Below are 24648 nucleotides of genomic sequence, written 5' to 3'. Positions count from 1 at the left end.
AAACTAATTGAATTTCCAAGTGTATGACAGAGTAATGGTTCAGCTATTGTCCCATCAGATTCATGTTTTTGCTTTTACAAAGATGGCATTATACTTGCAATCATTATGCCTTGTCAAAGTAATTTCATCCTAGTTAAAAACAAACTGACCATCCATGAATGACCTAACTGAATTAAGCTGTCGCAATTTTCATTAATTTACTGGAACAACATATTTCATGGGCTTGGTGAAAACAAATGCTTGCTTGTATGTTCCTCTGAAGGGCTGAGCTGATAATATAAATGAGAAACTATTCTAACATGGCAGAATCCTGACCCTTTAATCACACTAAAAACAACAGTTAAAATGGTTGTCATTTAGCCTAATTTTTGTAAAGTAAAAAGTAAGACAGTTTAAGGAACAGGAAACTGCCAATTTTTTAAAATGAAACAGAAACAGCACTTCCTGCTTTTTAAACAGTACGCTTCATAAATGCACATGCTTCAATTATAGTCAGTCTCTTACTTAGGCCAGTGGATTACGGATACAAATCTCAACCAACACTCAAGCGTCAAACTGCTGAAGTGGATAGGCTACAGTAGCAGAAGACCAATAAGTAAAAAAAATGTCTAATAAATACAGAATAAAGTGCTCAGTGAGTGTATATAGGCCAGTAAGAACCTCATAATTTTAAAGTGTTGAAATGATGGCGCCTTGGCTTTAAGACTCCGATGTGGTGTGGCAGCCTCACCTCTCTTGTGGCACGGCGAACCAGTACTCGTGCTTCCTGTCCCTCTGTGCGTACTGCTGCATGGAGGCGCTGGCGTTGGAGACAAAGGTCTTCTTCATGGGCTTGCCCACCCTCAGGCACAGGAACTTGTGTGCTTGGTGCCTCTGCTGCTCCACCTGGGCCATGGGCCCTGCGAATAGAGGGGGGGGAAAGGTCTCATCCCAGGAAAGTACAAATGTCTCTCTTTGTCAATTCCCCTGCCCTATCGCTACCACAGGTTCCAAATAACCAGAAGAAACTCTGCTCGTTACGGTTAACCAGAAACATCTGGTAGCTGGTTGATCAGCTCCTAGCTTGACATGGCTTAGCTGGTTGGCCAGTTTAGACCAGCTCCCAGCTTGACCACCACAAGCTATGTTTTGAAACAGCTGGTAGCCATTTGACCAAGCAACTAGCACTAGCACTAGCTTGTTGACCAGCTCATACCCAGCTAGACCACTTTATGACCAGCTTTACCAGCTCAGCTACAGGGAGGGGCTGTTGCTGGCTGACTGTGAAATGAATTGAATTCCCTTGCCATCAGCCCCTTATTTCTGTTGTACGCAACAGGTGGATTTATGACCCCTCACCCCTGCTGCTTCGCTCAAACCTTCGCTCAAACAGTATGTGCATGTAAAGAAAATCTGTACAACACATTTAAAATAATATAATCAAAAGCTTTAGTGTCACACATAAGACTGAGTAGCGAATGTAACACTTTGAGACTGCCAGCCTGCCTGCTTTAACCAAAATTTAAAAAATGATGTGCTCCACTTCAATTTCACTAATGCAAATGGCATTTGCCATTAAAATATTTTGGATGGAGCATAAATTAAACACACCTCACTGACTTGTGTTAAATGAAACGTGAAAGGCAATGAAAACTGGCATTAGCCATCGTTTAGGCGGAAGCCACAAATTAATCAAAAAGGGCCGATTGTGTCATAGCTGTGTGACATAAGCTGGGATCTCACAACGGCCTTAGTTACGCTCCCCTTCATGGTCGTCACAGCAGGGACGTTCGCCAGTCACCAGAGCGTCCCACGTCATCCTGTGCCAATATCGCAGTTTTTTGATGAGCAAGGAAATCGCTAATCTAATTAGGCCAATCCACTATACCAATGCTATGTTGCAATGGGGAGGAGAGTTCAATTAGGAATGCAGTAATTGGGTGTGTAATTTGGCCTGTTTTGAAGGCCCCTGTTTCTGCTAGCGCCTGCCATACTGATATGCATTAGAAGGAGAAAGAAATCACTTCGCCGGATGTCACTATTCTAGTTTCTAAGCATGAAGGTAACTTCCAGGGAAGAACTTTTCCCTCCCTCTAAACAGAAGAAGTATAGGAACAAATCCAAAAGCCCATAAAAGCTTAATAACTGCTGTGTCTGCATAAAAATTTGTATATGCAAACTCGCAAAAGTTATTTGAACAACACCCATGCTTTCTGAATGTGTGTGTGTGTGCGTGTGTGTGTGTGTGTGTGTGTGTGTGTCTGTGTGTGTGTGCAGTCCAACAGGCAGTCCTTGATCAAACTTTCCATATGTATTTGTTATTCCACACATGACTGACCCACGCAAAGAGCTGGCCAAAGGTTATCGGCGTTGTGTGGCAGCTGATGCCTTTTAAAGAGGACCTTATTTCCTCCTTTGTGGTGATGTCACAGGCCTTCATGGTAAATAGCACACTGTGAAAATGCTATGCCTGCTCTTAGGAGAATTCATCGTGCAATAAATTAAATGATATAAAACAAATAGTTGTAGACTTAAAGCACAATGCCTATGCATTACCCAGAATACTAACCAGGAGATACTAACTCTGAGATTGCTTATTATCCACACAAGATGTGATGAAGCTGACAAAGTTTGTTCTTTTTCCGTCGTCTGTAACTGTTAGACATGCAACATCCTTTCCCCTCAAGGGGCTAAATGCCTCTTGCCAGGCCTTGTAAATAACAATTTGTTATTAAGTGACCTGCCAGGTTAAATAAAGGTTATAATAATAATAACATGCAATAATATGCTTATTTGGGTAGCTCAAGTGGTGAGACCAGCTAACACACATGCACACAGTGTAGTGATACATCCAAATGCATAGATAAAATTGGGATCCAGTCAGAAAGTCCAACCTCCTAGCAAATCCAACTGGCTGCCCAGCTGCAGTTTCCTGGATGTAATAGCTGTAGCAACTCAGCTGGCAGCAAATTTTACAAGAGCAATTATATAACCTGCATTAAGACACGGTTCCAATTAATCCCTTTCCAGACTGCAGAGAGCAAAATATGACGTCAGTCGACTTCGTAATCAAAGCCTACAGTGATGGCATAAGCCGATAAGTTGACTGAGCGTGACAAATTCAGATTACAAACACGGGGAAAACATTTCTAAACCCAAAGTTAATTTAATTTCAGTAACTTAGGGACAGCCCTGGGTCAGCTACAGGAGCTTCAGAATGAATGCACAAGGTTCATGAGCCAGTTGGGAGCAAAGAGCGCTCACATGGTGTAAAGGTAAAGGAGCTAAACTTGTAACTCAGAAGGCTGCAGGTCCAAACCCTTGGGTGGGTTATTGATGTTGTGCCCTTGAGCTAGTTACTTCTCCATTAGAAACAAATAATATAAAAAAGAAAAGAACGTTCCGGAAAGCTGCACAGCGCCGGTATTAGCTGTATCTGTTAAGAAATTAGTAATGTATTTTGATGTAAAGAATTCCGAGCCTCGCCCAGCTGCGCTTTAAAGTGTGTTAATCTTCGGATTCTCCTTCCCTTCAGGCCCTCTGGTGTGCTACCCCAGGAGGGGGCTTTTACGCTGGGTCTGCCATGTCCGCCATGTGTGTATCTGCCCTGCTCAGATCCACTCGCTTTCAGAGAGGAAGAGAACGCTGCTTTAATCAGCGCTTCAACCGCGTCCTCAGGGACCGTCATGCAATTAGCCGCTCTGTAATGAAATGGAGTCACCTCCAGGGGGTTATACCGAGACTCCTGGTCTTGGCTGCACCAGGAAGAGATGTTTTATTTATTTGTTTCAGCGCACTGAACGATGCTGTGCTGTCCGGAATGGAGGATTTGAGTTTACACCTCAGCTTTAAAACAACTGAAGTAAAAAAAGAATAGCAATATGAAGACTAAGAACTAAGTGCGCATCATTTCATGCCATGTTATGACAAGAATCAACATACAGAAAAACTGCTTGTGCACCCATGGACACAAAATATATAAAAATAGGAGTTACAGTAAATCACACTGATAATTTCCTCATAATGAAAAATCTATCAGAAACGTAATTTTGTGTTGTGTCTTAGTTTGTTTTCAAATGCTACAACTGCAAAAAAAGCCTGTTTAAGTCTTGTAATAAGACTTTTTCTCTCAAGTAAAAAATATTTTTTAGTTTTAAGCCATTGTTTGTTCTTGACAAGAAAACATTTCTTATTCCTATGGCAAATCTTGAAATTAGCAATATTTTTTAGTTTTTAGCAAAATAGTAATTAAAGGTACAATAGGTACGCTTTGTGTCTTAAAACATTGTTCCAAGACCATTGCTCCAATCCCTTCCTATCATTGAAAAAGGCTCACTGACATGTTGACTCACCCTCTGCCCGTGTTTATAGCCCTTAAATTTGGGTTTCAAAATATACAGTTTATGGACCGACACTGTACCAAAACATTGTACAGCTGAAAAAAGATTCAAGTCCATTGGTTTAAAATTGGTTCTAATTCCCACAACCAATGGCATGGGGGGGTTCAACATCAGCGCATTCACAGAGAAGGGGGAGGGATAACAGTGTTGTGGTTTGAGAGTGTTTGTTGCTGATATTCCTCTCTTGACCATTAGGAGTCCTAAATTCCCTATTGTACCTTCAAAATAATACTTGAAGTCTAAATACAAGACTAAAATACTTGTTGAGACTGACATATTCTTTGGCAGCGTAAAGAGAACTAACCTTCTGTAGCGCGGGGCTCCTCAGCTGCCTGCCCTGGGCTGACCGGTGCGCCCTCCTTGTGCGTTTGCTGTACATTCTCCCTCTGCTCCTTGGCTTGTTGCATAGTGTGACACTTCCACATCTTCCTCAGCTCCTCCACGTCCGTCTCGGAATCCCCCGTCCCCTCTCTGACCAGCCGGCCCTTCTCCGGGCCCTCCTGGCCGGGTGGCCGGGGGACGACCGGGCCCGGCGAATCTGGCCCCTCCGCCTGGTCCCCCCCGGCGGGCGTGCCGACGCCCGGCTCTCGCTCCGCACCCTGCTTCTCCGACCCTGCCTCGGAGAGGGGCCGGGCGGTCCTGCGGTCTGGCTCGTCCCCCGGCCCCGGGCCCTCCCGCTGTCCCCCCGGAGCGTCGGCGGGGTCCGAGGGCCTGTCGGGCCGCGGGTCGTCGGAGGTCGGAGGCTCCTCCCGGATGGGGGAGAGGTCGGGTTCGGTGAAGACGTCCTCGGAGAGGGACGCCTCGGTGCTACGGGGGCCCGCGCCGGGGCCCTCCCCCCGCGGCTGCGTCTCGTCGGGGGCGCTCTGAGGTATTCTCTTCGGGTGGCACGTGTCCTGGCCTGACGAAGGCTGCTCCAGGTCTCTGCAGAGAGGGACAGCTCAGTACAGTGCATTCCCTTAAACCCATTATGGACTCAGACACCCTATAGAAAACCCATAGAAAAGCCTAGGAATCACAGTCCATTTCAACAGTCATGGGTCTTGAAAAAAACTGTCATATGATCAAACATAACGCTGGCGTCACATCTGTCTGTTAAGGGAGATGTAATGCACAGGTCATATCTGTCTGTTAAGGGAGATGTAACGCAAAGGTTGCTTCCACCCATAAGGGGTTAAAGGGTAATTTCACCTGTTATCAAACCACCTGCATAGTTTTGTCCATCCCCAAGTTAAGTTTCACCATGGGCCATGAGTTCAGACTGGACTAATACAATGGAATCCAATGGGCAAAAAACTACATTTAAATCACTAACTTCAATTCACCACATTGGCCAAGTAATGACTTTGAAAGTCGAACTTGTTTGAATCTACCTAATACCTACCCAAAAATTATTGGACATTAAATAATCATTATTAGATTCTGTAGCGATAAGAGATCAACTGAAGTCTCTGCGAGGACATGTTTGAGCATGTTTTTTTTTTGTTTTTTTTTACATTACTGTCCATATATTTGGATAAAAGCTCTCGTTCTAATTTGAAAACAAAACATTTTTTACATAAACCTAATTATGAACACCCAGTGCAAGTGGAAATCCAGACTTTTTGGATGTTTGGAAACATGCAAAACAAACTAAGAATGTGAAATGAGAATCGGTGGGTGGCTCAAGGATTATGGAAATCATTAGTACTCTCTAGTCCCAAAACAGTAATTTTCATGTAGGTGGATGAACACACATTGTTAAACTTGGTGCGAATTTGCAGTTTCCTGCTTGATATGGTGTGTGATCTAAAAGCACTCTGATGTGTTATGATGAAGAGACTATGACAAGAACCTGTGTTGTGGAGGTTGTTTTGGAGATAACAGAGCTCTGTTACCAACTCCAGGTCTCCTTTCGGGACTGTGCATCAGTGTGGGCATGCAAGTGTTTACACCATGTTAGTATGTGCGTGCGAGTGTTAGCTGTGGGTTTGTGTGCACATACATTAGCTGTGTGTTTGTGTTTAAGTGTGTATGCGAGCATTAGCTCAGTGTTAGCAAGTGCATGTGAGTGTAGGCTGTGTGTGTTAGTGTGGGCATGTGAGCGTTTGCTGTGTGTTAGCGTGGGCATGCAAGCGTTTGCTGTGTGTTAGCTTGTGCATATGAGCGTTAGCTGTGTGTTAGCGAGTGCATGTGAGTGTTAGCGGTGTGTTAGTGTGCACATGCAAGCATTATCAGAGTGTTAGCATGTGCATGCCAGCGTTAGCTTTGTGTGACAGCGTGAGTGTTTTTGCGCTTTGCCAGAGCTCTTACGGAGGGAGTGACTCTCTGACTTTGCTGTCTGTGATTTCCCTGTGCATCGCGGCAGACATGACCTCCTCTAGGGGGCACATGATGCCATACTCCTCGCAGCCGTGCTCCTGCACGAGCGGGTCTGTCCTGTGCGGGTCGAACATGATGTTGTTGGGCGTCACAAGCAGCACACCGCTGACAGCACCCTAAGAGAGATCAAAGAGAGAAAGAGAGAGAGACGGAGAGAGAGAGAGAGAGAGAGAGAGAGAGAGAGAGAGATCAATTCAGCCAGTTTGATCTATAATGCAAAAAAACAAACCTTTGTTAAAATAATTTAACTCTGCGCTACTCAACATCCTGCGGGCCACAGTGTCTGCAGGCATTTGCTTCAACCGTGCGCTACACCACCTGATTTCACTAATTAGCTTATTAACTGAACCATGCAGGTAAAATAATTTGTGAAATCAGGTGGTGTCGCGCACGGTAGGAGCGAGTACCTGCAGACACTGTGGCCGCAGGACGTGGAGTTGAGTAGTGTTGGTCTAACTGGTGTTTTAAGCGTCATTTCATTTCATGAATAATTCACAATAATTATAATTACATATAGTGGCTTCAGAAAGTATTTTGACTTTGCATGAAATCTCTCATTTACATAAGTATTCAGACCCTTTGCTGAGGCACTCCAAATTGTGGTCAGGTGCATCCTGTTTATTTATCCTTGAGATAAATAATTCAACTTGATTGAATTCCACCTGTGGCAAACCGAATTCTTTGGACAAGGCGAGACGCATGGCTTGAAAATGGCGTGTCGTTCTCATTCCAGCTGCCGAGAAAAATTTGCCAGAAAATTGGGAGAAAAATGAGAAAAAATCGGAAACAAATAATAAAACTTTTTTTCATGGGTTATTGAGTGTAGATTTTAAAATAAAAATAATTAAAATCAAATCACAATAAAGTGTGCAAAAAAGGTGAAGGAGTCTGAATTCTTTCTGAAGCCACTGTAATAGTTGAATATCCTTTAGAAGCAAGACTGGGCATATTTGTTGGGGGCAGACCGTGTAAAAGAGCAGGAGGACCTGCTCACCTTGCCCTCTGTAATGTACTTGCAGTTGATCTTGAGGAACCTCTCGGTCAGGGCCTCTTCTTCCTCCGAGGTGGACGACACCACACGGGCGGGGCGGAGGCGGAGGCCGGCTTGGCCCTGGCCTTCTGTCGGAGGCTGAGGTGCTGGTGCCCCATCTGAATTCTGGAGGGAGGGTGCATGTAGACAAAAACACACATTTGAGTCCCCGCAATTCAACGAGTCCCCATGATTCAACGAGTCCCCAAAATTCAACAAGACCCCATGATTCAACGAGTCCCCACAATTCAACAAGACCCCACAATTCAACAAGACCCCACAATTTCAACACAGTAGAGTCCTTGGAAATGGCTCCAAAGCCTAATTTAGACTTTGAAATGTGTAGTCCATCCAGAGCTGCATTTAATATAATTAAATAATAATATAATATAATATAATATAATATAATATAATATAATATAATTAATTTAGTACAACCCATGTGCATTCAACAACATTTATTCAGTGCCACAAGGCATGGATGATTTAATCATAAAATATTCACCACTATATGCATTTTTTTTTTCTGTATCTCAATTGCGCAAATCTTCAAATGAAAATATGGGTTATAAGAAACACAAAACCAGGCAGCAAATGAATTTCGATTGAAGGGAAGAGTGTTTTCTCATTGTATAAGCATAATCACAATCACACTAATGGGCACTCTTTGTAATTGAAACATATATTCTATGCACTAAATTCTCAAGTCCCTTGTGAGGCCTCTCAAGAAGCAGGTGTGGTAACAAATCCCAGGCTTTCCAGGGCCTCTCTGTTTATCTCTCGCTCAGCCAACCAGCACCAACCAGGAGTCAAAATATAGCCTGAAAGTGTGCGCGATTTTGATCCCAGGCTGGAGGATATATGGCTCATCTTATCACCAGAGAGTCAGAAGAGACACTTCATCTTGAATCCTGAAAAACATACGACTCTGGGAGACCAAATCATTATTTATGATTTTTTTTTCTATTTTTTTTTATAACTGTGATGTTGTTTGTGTGATGTAGAAGGTTAGGGGTCACCGTGTGCTCATCCATTACGCATTATATGATATAACAAAGTCTTATAGGCTATGTCCTATCATACTACGTGCATACGTATTAACCATGTACTAATCAGAGGTAGAATTTTGAATGTTAGTGAAACAGCTTTTTTTTTATTATAAAATGGCGGAGACTGCCTCCATCTCTTCAGTTCATGCTTGACCACCTTGTGTGTAAGTACTGGACTCTTTCCACAGAAACCTGGACACCAGCACTGCTCAACCAACACCAGCTAAAGTGTGTGACTGATCATATGATTTACATGAAATCAAAAAGTGCTGCGGTTACATTTCAACTGAAAATTGTTTATACGACTAACAAGAAATGTCAGTGGGTGAAAAAATGTAATGAAACAAAATATTTCGAAAATGTTTTGTCAACGGACATGTTAACAGACATCATGGCTTCGGGTTCACCAGAATGCACATTAAATGTTGGCAGAATAATGCTTTTTTAAAATCCCTTATTTAACCAAGGGAGGTCCATTGAGAACCTGTTTCTCTTTTTCAAAAACAACCTGGGAGAAATGCTAAAGAGAATTCTTGCATGTGGGGAGAGCGAGAGAGAGAACGGGGTAAAGCCCCTGGATCAGCTTTTGGGTTAAGTGCCCTGCTTAATGGCCCAATGGCAGACCAAATAGCCCAATGGCATCCCTATGTGCCCACCAGGGGCTTGAACCTGCAACTGCAAAAGTCGCCAATTGCTGCCCAATGTTTAACTTGAGCAGAAACCCTCGCGAGTCAAAATTCAGCACTTGGTGAGCTAAATCACTGGGACAGAGTTGGCGCTATCTCTTTCCAGACAGTGACTGAAAACACATGCTAGACTGCCAATAGCTCATGCTGGTCACGTTACGTCTTGCTTAATTAACACAAGGTAATTGCTTTAATGGAGATATACAACGGGCTAAGAAGTGTAGCTAACACAGATTGATGCTGACAGTAGCATGTGTACATTGAACAGCAGGTTCTGGGAGAGAGAGGCACGCAGCACTCAATAATGTATGGCGTCAATGGTAATGGACTGACTGTTAGAAGGCAGTCCCTTTACCATTCTCCTGCAGTCTGCACAGGGCACTGTGGTTGAGTAATTTTAACGTTGTCATAACAACGCAGAAGGACAGAAGTCCAGTCTGGTGGCACAGTTGAAAATTGAGCTGGTCGAACTGGTCATAAGATGGTCTAGCTGGGTATGAGCTGGTCAACCAGCATGGCCAAGCTGGTCATAATGCTGGTATAGCTGGGTATGAGCTAGTCAAACAGCTAGTGATAGTAGCTTGTCTGAGCTGGAGCTGGTCAAACCAGTTTTTTTGTCAGGAGGGAGATAACCCTTGGTTCTCAGTCTGGATTGTAGAAGTAGCCCTTGTTGTTTTGTATTCCCAAAACCTTTCTGAAACTGTAAGCCCGTGCTCTTACTCCGCAAAGCCCTCCAACAAACAACTCGATACTGTGTATCAGCACAGTCCTCTGAAAAGCAAGCATCCAGACAGCCCGTGCAGTACGAATGGGGGGCAGACAGGGAGCGAGGAGTGGGTGGGAGACCGTTTTCGGTGCCAGACCCAGGGCCCACAGCTGTCTGCTTTCTTCTCCGACACCCCTCCCACATCGACGTCTCTTCCTCTCGCTTCCTGTTGTTGTTGCCCGGCCTGAAACAAACCTCCCTCACACAGCCAGCAGACGGAGAATGCCGCGTGGGATGAACCAGACGAGTCCAGAGCAAAGGAAGCACCTAGGAAGCTCTCGGTCACAGCCAGATCAATGCTCTACTGTAAACACAACCCCCCGTGGCAATCGCCTCACGCTGGAACGCGCAACATTTAAATTAAACTATTTACATGGTTGCCTTTATGTAAAAGTAAGCGCTACATTACCTTTAAGCTTAATGCTCCCATAGCTCATCTCATAACAAAAAGCAAGATTGCAAAAGTGTTAAAACGGTTGTTTCACATATGAGAGACCATTTGTCATAACCAAATCACACCTTAGCAGAATACCTTCTCCTGTCACAATGACAGTAATATTTTTAATTCGCACACTCTCACACATACAGGTGAGTGCAGGTTGCGTGTCACCTTATGGACTATGTGTATGTAGTGGCTCAAATGACAGGTGCCAGGATATTTCTGTCCTTATGCTTGGCTTGTGCCAAATACCCTACCTTTCCCTTACAACTGCGACACACGTGATGGGAAAGGGCGGAGGCGCTTGGCAACACCGCGGCAGAACTCCCACGCCAAGCTCACTCATGTGAAAGACGCTGGGAATGGCGCCGTGAATCGTCGTGACATCCTTTCAAAGATAATTATTCACGCAGAGACTCCTGACAGAGTCTCTCTGGGAGGTCATCTGAGGAAAGCTGAATACCCGAGAACATTTCCCAGTACTGAACCGGCCCTCACGTTTTTTTTATAGCGATTTATGTCAAGGTTTGTCGCGACTTTCCAAAATCTCTTATACTGTGCTTTTTTTATCCAAATTTGGCACACACAATCATATCTCCAATCCCATCTCAATATAAGTAACTTTTCTATAGACTTTGCCCCGGCCAGCAGAGTCACTCTTGAGACAGTTAAAGCCTCGGTGTAGCCATAAGATCCATGCAGCTGTTGGGCTCTTGAGCAAGGCCCTTAACCCCACACTGCACCGGGGGGGATTTCCCCCTGTTTAGTCTCATCAACTGTAAGTCGCTTTGGATAAAGACATCAGCTAAATAACTAATGTAATGTCATGTAATTGGGGATAAACCTACTAACAGCACTGCCAAGATACACAAGCCATTCTGCCAGTTGTAATCGCATAGTGTAATTAAAACACATCTACCGCCCCTTCCATCTCAGCGGTAATCATAACACTGCCACACTGGTATATATTCAGTTCACTGCAGCGACCGTATATCTTTCACCCTGTCGTTAAAGGCAACCTTCGCACAAAGTTAGCAGGCCTATTTGTCATTCTGGGTTCCTGCAATCAATTCTCAGGAAGCGCTTGGCTGCTTAATTTGGTATTCTGCACATGGGGGAGTTTTAGGAAGTGCACCGCATTAGGCAGACAGACAAACAATGGCGGCGTTCTTTCTCGAGGGCAGGGGATAGACTTGAGGCAGTTGTTACAGGCATCACAGATCAATGGAGTCTGAATCGATACCAGAGACGGGAATTCCTCTGAAGTTTTCACCCTGGCCCGGAGAAGCGCCATTATACACGGCTTTTAGTGTCACAATAATGCCTTATATTTATATTTTTTCTTGGCCTACCCAGACAGCATAAGGCCCTATTGATTTCAGCGGTCTTGCAAAGAGATCTGTGCTGTAAACTTGAAAGTCTTTCTACCAAGAAGTCTTTTCTTCCCGGTCTATAGTTACCCTGAATCGCCTCTCCATTTTAACAAGGAATAAACAAAAACAGTACACACCACTCATAGCATATTTCCAGCGATGATCTCCCAGCCGCAGCTGAGCTCATTATGAGCGGGTGTAGCTTTGCCTCTGGCTGGAGTGCACCCTTCATTTTTTTCACCTCGAATGCTTTCATTTGCAAAAAAAAAAAAGGAGACCTTCAGGCCACAGACGAGCGAGTAGGAATCCATGGCTTGTCACGGCAGGCCTAACTGCTGACGTACTATGAGAAGGCGAGTTCTACTAATGGCAGAATTCAGCACCGGGTGCATAAGAACCTTTTCCACATAAGCTCACTTTGAAGGTAATATATGAAACTAATTACAGATTCAGCTCCAACAGCAGTGAGTTTCCACTGTGACTATGGAAAGTGGTGTCAACTCAAAGGGTCTCCTGAACAACAGCAACTGGAATTGTCTAACCAGGAGATATCAAAAGACCAGTCTCCACGGCTAGGAGTCAACATCAGACATGGTTCAACAGGAACCTGGGTCAAATACGTAATTGTTTTGGAATTCAAATACAAATGGAATTCTTTGCTGATCCTCACCTGATCTTGCCTGGTGCAATTGAGACAACCAAGAGGACCAGAAGGTGGTGTTTGCCCTTTTCGAGAGTATTCTGTAGGTTCCAATGCACCAGAAAAGCTCTGGTTCAAACTATTGTGAATAACAATCCCCATTATGTATTGAACACTATTACAGTAGGTAATAAAATATTGGGTACTCCAAGCTGCGGAAGATTTAAAAAGGCAATTTCTTGAAGTTAAATAATAAAATAAGCAAAATAAATACACAATCTCTCATCAGAGGTGGAAGTCATCCTGTGACATTTACGATTTATAATGATTCCTTTTTTCATTTATTTTTTCATCATTCAGTACAAAATGTTTTATTGATGGATTTATGTAATCACTCATCAGTCCACATAAAATTCATATTTAATAATCCAATTTAAACTAATTGTGGTTATTTTATACCACCACGTGCCGTTTTCATACTTTATCATTCCAGACCAGAGTAAACAGTATCTCCACTGAAGCGAGTTCACTGACAAAGAAATGGGACACTAATTGAAGCAAAACGTTTCACAAAAACGGTGCTTGCCGTTACCATGGCACTGATGTGAGTGGAAGGTAAGAGAAAGAGGTTAAAAAAAAAAAGACACTTTTATTTCTGTCGTGAGTAGGACGTGTCTAACACACACGGGTTGGCTGGTGACAGGGCTGAAAATGCAGTCTGTTCCCTGCTCTTAAGGGAAGAGACCACATGTCGGGTAACACACTGGAGACAGGCAGCCTGCCAGTAAAGCGAGGACTTTACTTTTTTAAGATTTAATGGACTATGCCAGAATTATAGCCTGGGAATTGCCATTAGCCTCCCAATGACGTGCCACCTGCAGCTGTCAGTGAGAGATGTGCCTCTCCTCCAATCAGCACCACCTGTTCTGTAATGCTACCAATCAGCACCACCTGTTCTGTAATGCTACTAATCAACACCACCTGTTCAGTAATGCTACCAATCAGCACCGCCTGTCCTGTAATGCTACCAATCAGGACCACCTGTTCTGTAATGTCACCAATCAGCACAAACCGTCCTGTAATGCTACCAATCAGCACAACCCGTCCTGTAATGTCACCAATCAGCACAAACCGTCCTGTAATGCTACCAATCAGCACAAACCATCCTGTAATGCTACAAATCGGCACTAACTGTCCTGTGCAGTTACAGTGTGATCTGTGGCCCTTTGTGCGGAAAACCATCACTGACATGGCAACCGCAGGGCTTCTCGTGAGGGGAGGTGCGTGGATGGCACTAGCAAATTGGTGAGAAAATAAGGATCAGAAAGGCCAAGCTTGACATAACAGCACCATGACACACAAATGCAGAATTTCACCAAATGCTGTCACTGTGAACTAGTAGGGCTTCAGAAAAGAGAGACATACAGGAGGCTAAATAACAGCGACAGACTTCAGATCTTATTTATAAACAGAATTCCAAAAAAGAATTCTTCCAACCCATGGTCTCGGATATACGAATGATACACACACATACACTTTCAATATTACTAAAGAGTTTTCTCCATCGTTAAATGTTTCAAAGTTTAACAACTAAAGACAGGAAGATTATACTGTAGGCATTTTTAGCCTCTCCACTGCCACCTATAGCCCCTCATAACTCAACTTCATCAATGAGACACACTGCAAGGTTCCTATTTCATAAATAGTAGACATGCTTATTAACAATATGTATTACAAGGCCTTTGGAAAATGACAGCTCATGTTTTAAGACTGATATATTCCAAGATGCTTTTTGAAAAGTTCATCTCAATCGGAGTCACAGACATATTCAATCATGGCAGTAACCTTTGAAAATTACTTTCAACTGACGCAAACTCTGTATGGCGTTTGAATTAAAGTTCAGAGAACTTTCTAGTTCAGATTTGCAGCTCCACCTTGTGGACAGACAACTATCGTACAATTACAATCGAGCAGCTGTGTACAGATATGTACAGCACTGGGCAAAAGTAAAGCTTTCAAAAATAATGAAATCAACAGTCTGAAATATTTAAAAATAGTAATAAATAGCAGTGAACAGTTCAAAACTAAATCAAATCAATATTTGTCTGACCACTCTTGCCTTTAAAACTGCATCAGTTCTCATAGATATGACGCTTCAGGACAGTGTAAGAAAACCAGCTGGTAGGTTGTACCAAACGTATTGGAGAACTTGCCACAGTTCTTCTGACTGTCTCATTTACTTCTGCCTATCCAGGTTACCCCATACACCTTGATCAAGTTTTTATCTGAAAAGTGGTCTATTACTTAATGTTACTTTATTTAATGAAAAAAAAAAATCATTGCAACATTTCACTTGTATATAAAATATATATCAAATATTTATTTAATATTTTATCTAATTCTTTAAAAAATATATAAAACCAAATATATATAAAATTGAAATCTAGGGTGCCTAAGACATTTGCACAGTACTGTATATTTATGAATCTTTGTGCTCACTTCTGCCTAACCTATTACCTCCACATTTTACAGCAAACCCCAGCCTGTAAAATGTGTCTTTTTCACAGACGATAAAAACACCCAGCCGCTCCGCACAAGACAAATACGCATTCCTCCTATGCCGTTTTGGGATTCGCCTGCCATTTTATTTCTAGCTCCGCTGAAAATAAAAAACTACTGCTTGCGAGTAGTGTACACAAGTGGTGTATAAATAAAGCCATTATTATGATTATTATTCACGTCACACTGCTGTCAAAGGCAGCCACAAGCGGGTCATTACCGCTGTCCCTCTGCTCTGCCTCTCGTCCCTAAATTTAGCACGCAGCGGCAGGAAGTGTGGGTGCTGGGACAGGAAGTGGCCGGGGGGACGAGGGCAGGCACCGCTGCCAGGGAGCAGCACGCGGGGCGCTGGGAGCGGACACGACACTCTCCCCCCGCCCGAACGCCCGACAATCCCCAGCGCTGTTTACCGTCTGCAAGATGTCCCCGCTCCGCTGCCAGGGAGACCAGAGGCCCTTGCCTGTTCTGCTCGCTCTGCCCGTTCTGGTGCTCGAGGGCAGCACGCTGTGCTGTCACCTCTCACGCAAGCCCCATATCATTTCTGTTTTGTACATAGGAAATGTGTCACCTGTGTGAAATATGTATTTGGAATATTTAACCCTAACTCTTTAGATAAGCGGTTCTCAAACCTGGCCCTCGGGACCCCTTGTGTATGTTGGTTTCTGTTGGTTTCTGTTCCACTGCAATCCTAGAATTTTAACAAGCTGTTATTTTTTCTTAATTAGGTGATTTTCATGTTACGAGGGATTATTTACCCTCTTAAACCACATAATGTCAGATAGCTAAGCATTCCATGACGAATAACAGTTTGTTAAATGTTATTAATATTAATACTAATATTGCGACATTAGCTCAGGAGGTAAAAGTAGTCTTCTGGCAGTTGGAGGGTTGCCGGCTCAATCCCGCCCTGGATTTTGTAATTGTTTGCTATATACCACAATAAGCACAATAATAACACAGGATTTCATTCTTCATGCCATACATAGCTATGTCTGACATAATACAACTTATTATGAGGTTAAGTCCTCTAAATATGAAAAGCATCTACAGTACAAATAGTCGGGATGTGACAAATCATCAGTTTTTGTAACTGGTTACCATCCCATTTTTTCAACGGTTAACCGGTTAACCGATACTGCTTATGACCGTGTCGGTTAAAATGATAATTCTTCATGTTTTCATCCCTCTTCCCAATGGCTTCTGCCTGATAGACTTGGTTGGCATGAAATTTGTAAATATGCTGCTGTTGACAACTTTGTTACAGACAAAATTGTGCACTCAGAATTTCGTGGTCACGCAGTATTTGCCTGATATAATATAACACCGGGTCTATTTTACCATACGTGGCTGGTCTAATGATTTTACTTTCATGCCAATGCAGGTCACTGTACAATTTGATATATTTTTATGTAACGATAACATAACAGCTACAGATTTAAAACACACAGAAATTATTTGATAACTACAGTACTGTAGCATTCAATTCCATGCGGTGTTTGGATGGATGTTGAACCCTCTGAAATGGCCGCAGATTGCTTGCTTGTACAACTGTAGCTTGTTGGTTGATTGAATGTAAACAGCGTATTGTAATATTTTGTGAAACATTTGTTAAATGCTTTGTTTATTTTTATGTAGATACAGCATAGTGGAAAGCTATGTTCAATTTGCCGGTAGTTTGAAATCACATGTTAACGAATAAACACGGATCTTCTGTGAACCTTAAGAAACGGCATAACGTTACAATAAGACATTTATTTTAAATTGAGCTTACAATTTCACATTCAGAAAAAAATATTGGTTATCGGTTATACATTTTTAACCAGTTAAACGTTTAACTGTTCACACCCCTAATAAATAGCTTGTTGAAATTCAGGGATGGCTACTCTGGTTGGAACCAGCATACACAGGGGGTCCCCAGGAACAGGGTAGGGAACCACTGCTTTAGATGAAACACTCCTATAAATCCCTGAGAACAACCAGAGAAAAAGGTTTTTGTTCAGAATATTCGTATACTTTCATATCTGTCAGTATTCCCCAGGGACCTCACTGGTGTCCAAAGGGTTAAATTATTAGTCTCATTTTGTACACAGCAGATTTAAAAATAATCTGATGCACTGGCGGCAATAATTAAATGGATATATACACAGATATGGCATAAATGCATTTTGCAGTTACAGTACTATTTCTGGAAACGCGGGCACTTGTCATATCATTAATCTCCTCGCTTGTTGACCTCTTGGTTATGTAAACAGTAAGAAATCACAGGGGTGTGCATTATCCAGGACATAAAAAAGACATTAACCAAGGGTTGGCTGCCTTTTACCCCTGGGAACGTGGTTATCATATGATATTCAGTTTTATTGTGCTTGTACTGTAACTTGTTTTCCAAAAATGAAAGCATATGGGCCTAAAATGTTTTTCAGCTGTAATAGTTTTCCATTACCATAATCTTATGGTACAATTAGCCTTACTCAAAGAGTTTGGGCACCTAAATAAAAGCCTAGAAATTTTTCTTATGTAATACTTTACAAAGCTAGATCTTAAGAGCAACTAAGATAACTATATTAAAATGAAATATAAGCCTAATGTATTTATACATCTTGGTTATATTTTTTTAGTGACAGCCTGTGGTGGAAGGAAGCCCCCCTCAAATGAATTACAGAATTCTTCCCATACAAAATAAACAATGAACAAAGATAGTTGTCTTTTCCATCACCATAGTTTATCAAACTTGTAGTCAGACAAATATCGGTGCTACAGTACCATGCTATACAGTACTGTCATACCTTTTTGCCAACTCAACTAGAAAAGTAGTATAACCTCAAAAACACCCCTTATGTGGCAATTAAAAAGGTTTAAACCGAAATCCTCTGCAACTCAGAAGTACTGCACACTGATATGTCCGATAATGATACCATTAAGTCCTGAGAGTGCAGGTGGTGGCTAGTGTGGGAATACAGTGATTTGCAAAATAATATATATATTTTTAATTAAAATAAAAGCTGACGTTTCACAGACTGAAATAGTGATTTCTTTCTCAGGTCAGCTCTTTAGGTAAAATAATGCAGGTGGTAAATATTTTCAAATTCACAGCCTATTGAGATGAAACATGAAACTTTCTTTAGATAATTGAGTGAGACTGGGGGGGGGGGAAATATCCAATGGCATCTAATGGTCCTATTCATCACGTAGAACCTTGTTCAATTACAACCGTTCAAACATATTCTTTTTTTCAATACCCATTTTCAGCCTTTGCTCTGAACCCACAGAAAAAAAGCAGGCAAATTAAAAACTAATAAAGAGTTGCGCAGGGTAACCTGGTTTATTAAAATCCTCCTCTCTTGCTGCCAAATAAAATGCGTTTCTCCTGCCTTGGGCTGCGCTCCATAAAACGATTTCCTCCATCTTCTTAAGGCGAGGTCTCCCCGCTGAATAACTGCTTTCTGTTTGAGTCTCCGGACTCATGAGCTCCATTCATTAGCTCCTCTAAATATCAGACAGGACAATCTTTAAGATTATGTTCCACCGAAAAAACATCTTTCTCGGTCTTCTAGATCATTTCAGAGGTACATACTTCAATTATCGTGAGGGATGGACTTGCAAAGATGAATTCCGACAAAATATGTAAATGAGCTCATTTGCATACTGTATTCGAGACGGCGGAAACTACAAATTTGAACATTTTTGTAGCAGTCTATAATCTGAACCAAATAAGATATCGTTATAATTCTTTCAGATGCTAAATATGACGTTTGAAGATTGTTGCTAAATATGACATGTTTGAAGATTGTTTTGAGCCAATGTTTTATCACCAGTACCCAATGGTCATTTTTCTAGAAATTTCAGATTTTTCACGAAGAGAAATTATTACATTTCAGGATCTAACAATGAGATTTGTGATGCTGTACCTGCTCCTAAAGCTTATACAAGGAAATAATTTACCCACCACACACTCCTGGATATGGAGTGAAGGTCTGCAAAGTTTCATGAAGATAGGATGACTAGGCACTGACAGAAATGGTCATGTAATATCATCCAAAGGTTTTGAGAAAATCGACTCCAAAGATAAGTAAATAAAGAATTATCGTAATTTCACCATTTACACATGGCGTAATCATTCAAAAGGTGGTATTATCCTGAAAGTTGAATAGTTGAGGGATGAGGTAGAGCAGTAAACAGAGAAGGGTAAATTTGACTGAAAATTAGATTTTTTCAGTGGAACAGACCCTTAAAGGCTTAATTCCTCCGCAGTCACACTCTCTCCTCTGATCCTCCTCCGAGAGGCGAGAACCGTGCTCCTGTTTGTATAGGCGTGACCTAAATAGATAAGTGCCCATGGAACGTGCCTCGCTCTCCACAGAAAGAATATTGGTTCCTGGCTCTGATTTGAGGAAGGGCGGGGGGGGGGGGGGTGTTTTGCAAGGCAGTGGAGCCTTCGCAATGTTTGATAATGTTCGAAATGGCCGCTGTTGCTATGGGAATTGGCACAGGCGGCAGAACGACTTTGGGGCCGGGGGATGCATGCTGGTTGTAATGGGTTGCCAAATTTGAGGTCGAGCAAGCCCCTTGCGATATAGGAGCCAGTAAAGCTCCTCACCCAGACCAGAACTGGTAACACGGTGCAGCGCCCAGCACGGAACTGGAGGTAAGGAGAGAAAGGGAGGATTGTGGGATAAATCGCCTCGCCAGACTCATTCTTCAGAAAGTCACTGCTTAAAGCCATTAGTGTTGGCGTTAAGGTTAATTAGTGAACAATAAATACAGTACCATGCAGTTATTCATTGTGAAAATAATAGCCAGGATAAGCATGTTTGTGGATGTACTTAATATACATAAACCAGATACAGGGCCTACATACTCTGTGCTTGGTACTGGTATGTTCAACTCCCATTAGATAATGGCAGGATAATAGTTATTTTATTCACTATACTGAATTACTGTATTTTCTCATTATTATCCTTTTTCAAACAAAAACCCATTGTCAAACTGTGTCTCTGCTCTGCTGCGTCTCAGGCCCAGGAATACGCATATTTTCAGATAGCTCATTCAATACTATTTACAACTATTAATTAAAGTTGCAGTATGATATTCTTAATGCTGCAGTAATGGCTCAGAGGACAGTAAATATAATTAAATATACATTAACATCGACCAACAATATCACCCATAAACTCCATTGCAATGTGACTGGCAGCTTGCAAAGTTAAACCACACTCACATACAGGTACTACAACTAGAACCTGCAACTGGAGAACTGTCGTCATTTGCCAGCTAAAAAGCAAGCTACGTATTTCAAGTCTCTTCAAAACCAAAACCGATGCCCATAGAGATTATTTAGATCTGCCAATCCACCTCAAATTCCAATACAACCATAGCTTCTCCTCCGGAAGACCCCTCAAAGATGACCAGCTAATGAGCGATCAGCATGTACTGAAGTTACCATATAAGATTTAAATGCTCAAAACTAAAGAACACTTCTTTCACAAGCTGTTCATCATTCATCATCATTCAAGGCATTATATGGGGCAAATATGGTATTATGTACCTAGTTACTATATACTGTATATACATTAGGTACCAAGCCATCCAATGTAATATCTGTGACAATCAGTGTCAACCAGCAGCAGATGGGTTCCCCTACTGAGTCAGGTTCTGCTCAAGGTTTCTTCCTGTTGCCAGGGAGTTTTTCCTTGCCACTGTTGCCCTAGGCGTGCTCTCGGGGACCGGCTTCTCTGTAAAGCTGCATTGTGACAAAGGCCCGTTGTAAAAAGCGCTATACAAATAAATTGATTGATTGATTGATTGATTGAATATCTATAGTAGAAAAGCAAAATTGTTTTAGAAAAGTCCACCACCTGGGAATCTAACTGATAACAAAAGAGTTGCATCCCTGTTCCATAACCATTAGCCTATACACGTTAAACTCTCAACTGAGAGAATTGCAGCCAAAGTGGTTCCTGAAACTTTTAATATGTAGCCGCTATACATGAATGTTTAATTAGTCAAAAACATGCAGAGACGGTGCAGTAAACATTGGGATATAACGTGCAGTACACATTTGAATGTTCAGCAGCAGTCCAGCCAGAGGCAGTGATCCTAATCCTGAGTGTTCTCTGGTGTCGCCCTTTGGTAGATAACATACACAATAAAACAGGGCTGTGAAACCCGGTTCCCAGAGGTCCGATGTTTGCAGGTTTTCCACATCAATTACTGTACTTTGGTTTAATTAGCTAAGCTGCTAATCACCAACGACAGCTCACTCGTAGATTTAACCATAGTAAAAGTTTTATACAGAGCCTCAGAAACTGTATGAATTTTCTTGCCATTAATGAGCAAATCCAAACTGAAATATACGGAAATGTAGCAAAAATGTCAGACTCAGATGATGTACATTTTTGCACCATTTAGATAACCCATTTAGATTAAAAGCCAAACTGTGCACTAAATAAATCAAGAGAGTTTGAACCACTGAATTCAGAAAGAGAAAAGCAACAATACAGCATGTTTTGTTACTGTGCTAGTAAGCTGAGTTAGAGAGTAGGCTGAGAAAACAAATGTGGTACTGTTTTTTTTCTATCTATGAAACTTTTCACTTAGAACCCACTCAAATCAGTGGCTTATTGTGGCTAGCTTCACACTCGGGAAGGCAACAATGCCACAAATTGGAACTGCAGTTTTAGTGCAGATTCAAATGAGGGATGCAATGACTATCGCAAACCTGTGCAAAAGTCGACTTTTGTGAAAAATATCTCCTGAAATATCCAGAGCAAAACACAAGATTATGGACTATCTTCACTACTAATGCCAGAAAAGCCTTGAGCATCATACTTGCTTTGATCTGAACATTCTTCTTTCAGAACTTCAATTGTGTGGTAAATTCCCCTTTATATGAAAAAAGGTCACAGCTGACCAGAAGTAGCAAGTTCTTAGTGCAAGTAGAGCAAGTACACCACTGTAATCCACAGGATGGCCAAAACAGACAGACAGGAGAAAGTCAGGTGGGGGGGTGGGGGGTGGGGGGTGGGGGTTGAGTGCATGAAATAATAAACCGCCCACATCCCCCCGATCAATCTGCCACCACCAATCCGATTACAGCAAGCTTATGCAAGTTCAAGTTTTCCAGACGCACAACCAGACAGTACATTAACAATCAAGACATTTAATATGTAACTAGCTATATGAAATTCTTCTTCAAGAAGCAGACTAATTAATTTTTAATCACACCATGAAAAACATTGCTGCACCTTTTGTAGTTAAAAAGTGGCAGTAGGCGAAACCTGCTATAAGAACTACCTAGTTATTGGCCATATTGATTGTTTTTTTTCTTCCTTTCCCTTCACACAAAATGAAATTACCTAGGATTTTCTGAGCTGAAATAACAAGCATCCGCGGTGCTGATTCTTGCTGATTCTTGGCAGCATGAGGAAAAGGACCGAGTTTATTTATATATTCGTACTGCACCGGGAGCTTGGAGACGGCGGACAACAGGGGGTGATACAGAAAGGTAAAATAAAGTGGTTTTCTATTGGAAGAGAGCCGCACACAGACAATTAGGGGAAGTAAGTAAGGTTTGTGGTACGGCAGCAAGGTACTGTGAGTGAGCGCTGCAGTTTCCCCCTAAAAAAGCAGTTAATTTCAAACTCAAACTTGAATATCCGTGCAGACACAATGGATGATGTATTAGTGACACATTCACAGTGACACAGGTGCTCCACATATGCATTTAAAAAAATACAACAACAGTAGTGCTGAATATCTCAGCGATATGAGACGTTGAGCTAATTTAATTTATTTGTATACACAACAACAGTACAGTAAGCGGTTTGCTAGAAATCCATTCCAATCCAGTTATTCATGCTGCTAGTTCAGATGAAGTAATTTCATAACACACAAAGGAGTAATTCTGGAAACTATATCGTCTTATACAGCGAGAATATGAAACAAGGGAGTGCCCAACTTATGCCGTCTGTTACTAACATAATCTCTGTTATATTTTTGTCAAGGCACAGTAATAACACAAATTAATAAATAGAAATAAATGCTACTGGAGCCCCATTAAAAAGACACATTCCATGTTTCATGTCTACAGTACAAAAGCTTTTCCTCACACAACAGCAGCAAGGCTGAATCTGCAATACAAGCAATAACCTCTGCCACTGACCAGAGAGATGCTCGTCAGGCTAATCAGAGTGGATACTGTAGACACAGCAGCCCCCGAGGGAGGGTAAAATGGTGGCGTGTCGCTCTTCTGATTGGTGTGTGCGGCGTGATTGAGGGCGAAGCGCTAGGTGGGAATGGTCAACATACCGTCACTTTCTCTAAGTCTGCTGCGGAGAAGGAGGGAGACAGGGGGCTGATGGGACTGAGGGAGGGGGAGCTGCCGACACTGGAGACGTACTCGGGATCAGGAACGTACAGAACCTGTAAACACAATCCACGTCCGTCTTTACACAGGAGGGCTGTGGGGGCTCATCTGCACACACGCACGCAAATGTTCACACATCGTCTCCTTCGCTCTTGTGCGGACACACACGGAAGAGAGAGACGGAAACACACGTACACACACGGATATGCGGACGCAGATACACACACACACACACACAGTCACAATTTCAGGCAACAGAGGACAGAACGGAAGCATTCCAGAACAGGGAGATCTTATCAGAAGTAAAGGTGCTTGGATGCGGAGGGTTGAGAGAATAATTACATGGCAGCTGAAAGATAATTTAATTGACTTTTACTGGCGTTCGACAGAGCTGAAGACATTACATAAGAGCTGCTAAAAGGAATTTAGGGACTAGCAGCAGCTGTCAGTCCAAGTGAAAAACGTGGAGGGTGTTTGAGCTCGTTCTGAAAAGGTCCATACACATGCTGTGGAGACAACAGCTAGAGGGCGCCGAAACAGAAAACACACAAGTACACGCAGTGATGACATGTGGGCAAGCCAAGGAGAAACACAAATAACAAATAATAAGCTAGGCTAGGGTAGGGTAACTGTTCTGAACCTGGTATGTAGGGGGCCACAGGGACATACCCCTCTTTTGCTTGCAAGCCCCACTAAGCCCTGTTAGAAGAGGACTTTCAATGAACTTTCAGAAACTTATAGGCAGAAAAACATCCTACAGTACACCTCAAACAACACTGAGAACTGACCGACAGGACTACAACTAGACTTTTACTACAGAGGGTTTGACTACCACCCTAAATACTTTTTGTTTTGTTTCTGTGAATAATCACCCACTGTACTATTAAAAGGTGAAGTTGGTCTTATTTGCTTCATAAGATTGTGTTTTAGACACAAGTATTCTGCAAGCACTGTTCCCAGAGCTTTTGGTAGAGAGCAGTCCTGAAAGCAGACTAGACACACTG

At 42.3% G+C, this 24648-nt stretch overlaps 1 protein-coding gene across 3 annotated transcripts in view; it reads right to left on the bottom strand.

Annotated features, from left to right (window-relative positions):
* The window catches only part of oxr1a (oxidation resistance 1a), a 188591-nt gene that overhangs the window by 16931 nt on the left and 147012 nt on the right, over positions 1 to 24648 (bottom strand). For all 3 annotated transcript variants that reach the window (XM_061234916.1, XM_061234934.1, XM_061234924.1), the window contains 5 exons: positions 23587 to 23700; positions 7732 to 7893; positions 6669 to 6853; positions 4684 to 5300; positions 731 to 899 (listed from right to left, as the gene is read on the bottom strand). In XM_061234916.1, the coding sequence (XP_061090900.1) occupies positions 731 to 899; positions 4684 to 5300; positions 6669 to 6853; positions 7732 to 7893; positions 23587 to 23700 (1247 nt within the window). The remainder of the gene's footprint in view (positions 1 to 730; positions 900 to 4683; positions 5301 to 6668; positions 6854 to 7731; positions 7894 to 23586; positions 23701 to 24648) is intronic.

Source organism: Conger conger, chromosome 1 (genome assembly GCF_963514075.1).
Source record: "Conger conger chromosome 1, fConCon1.1, whole genome shotgun sequence".
Taxonomy (NCBI): domain Eukaryota; kingdom Metazoa; phylum Chordata; class Actinopteri; order Anguilliformes; family Congridae; genus Conger; species Conger conger.
The sequence above is the reverse complement of the archived record's forward strand: the minus strand, read 5'-3'. Positions and strand labels throughout refer to the sequence as shown.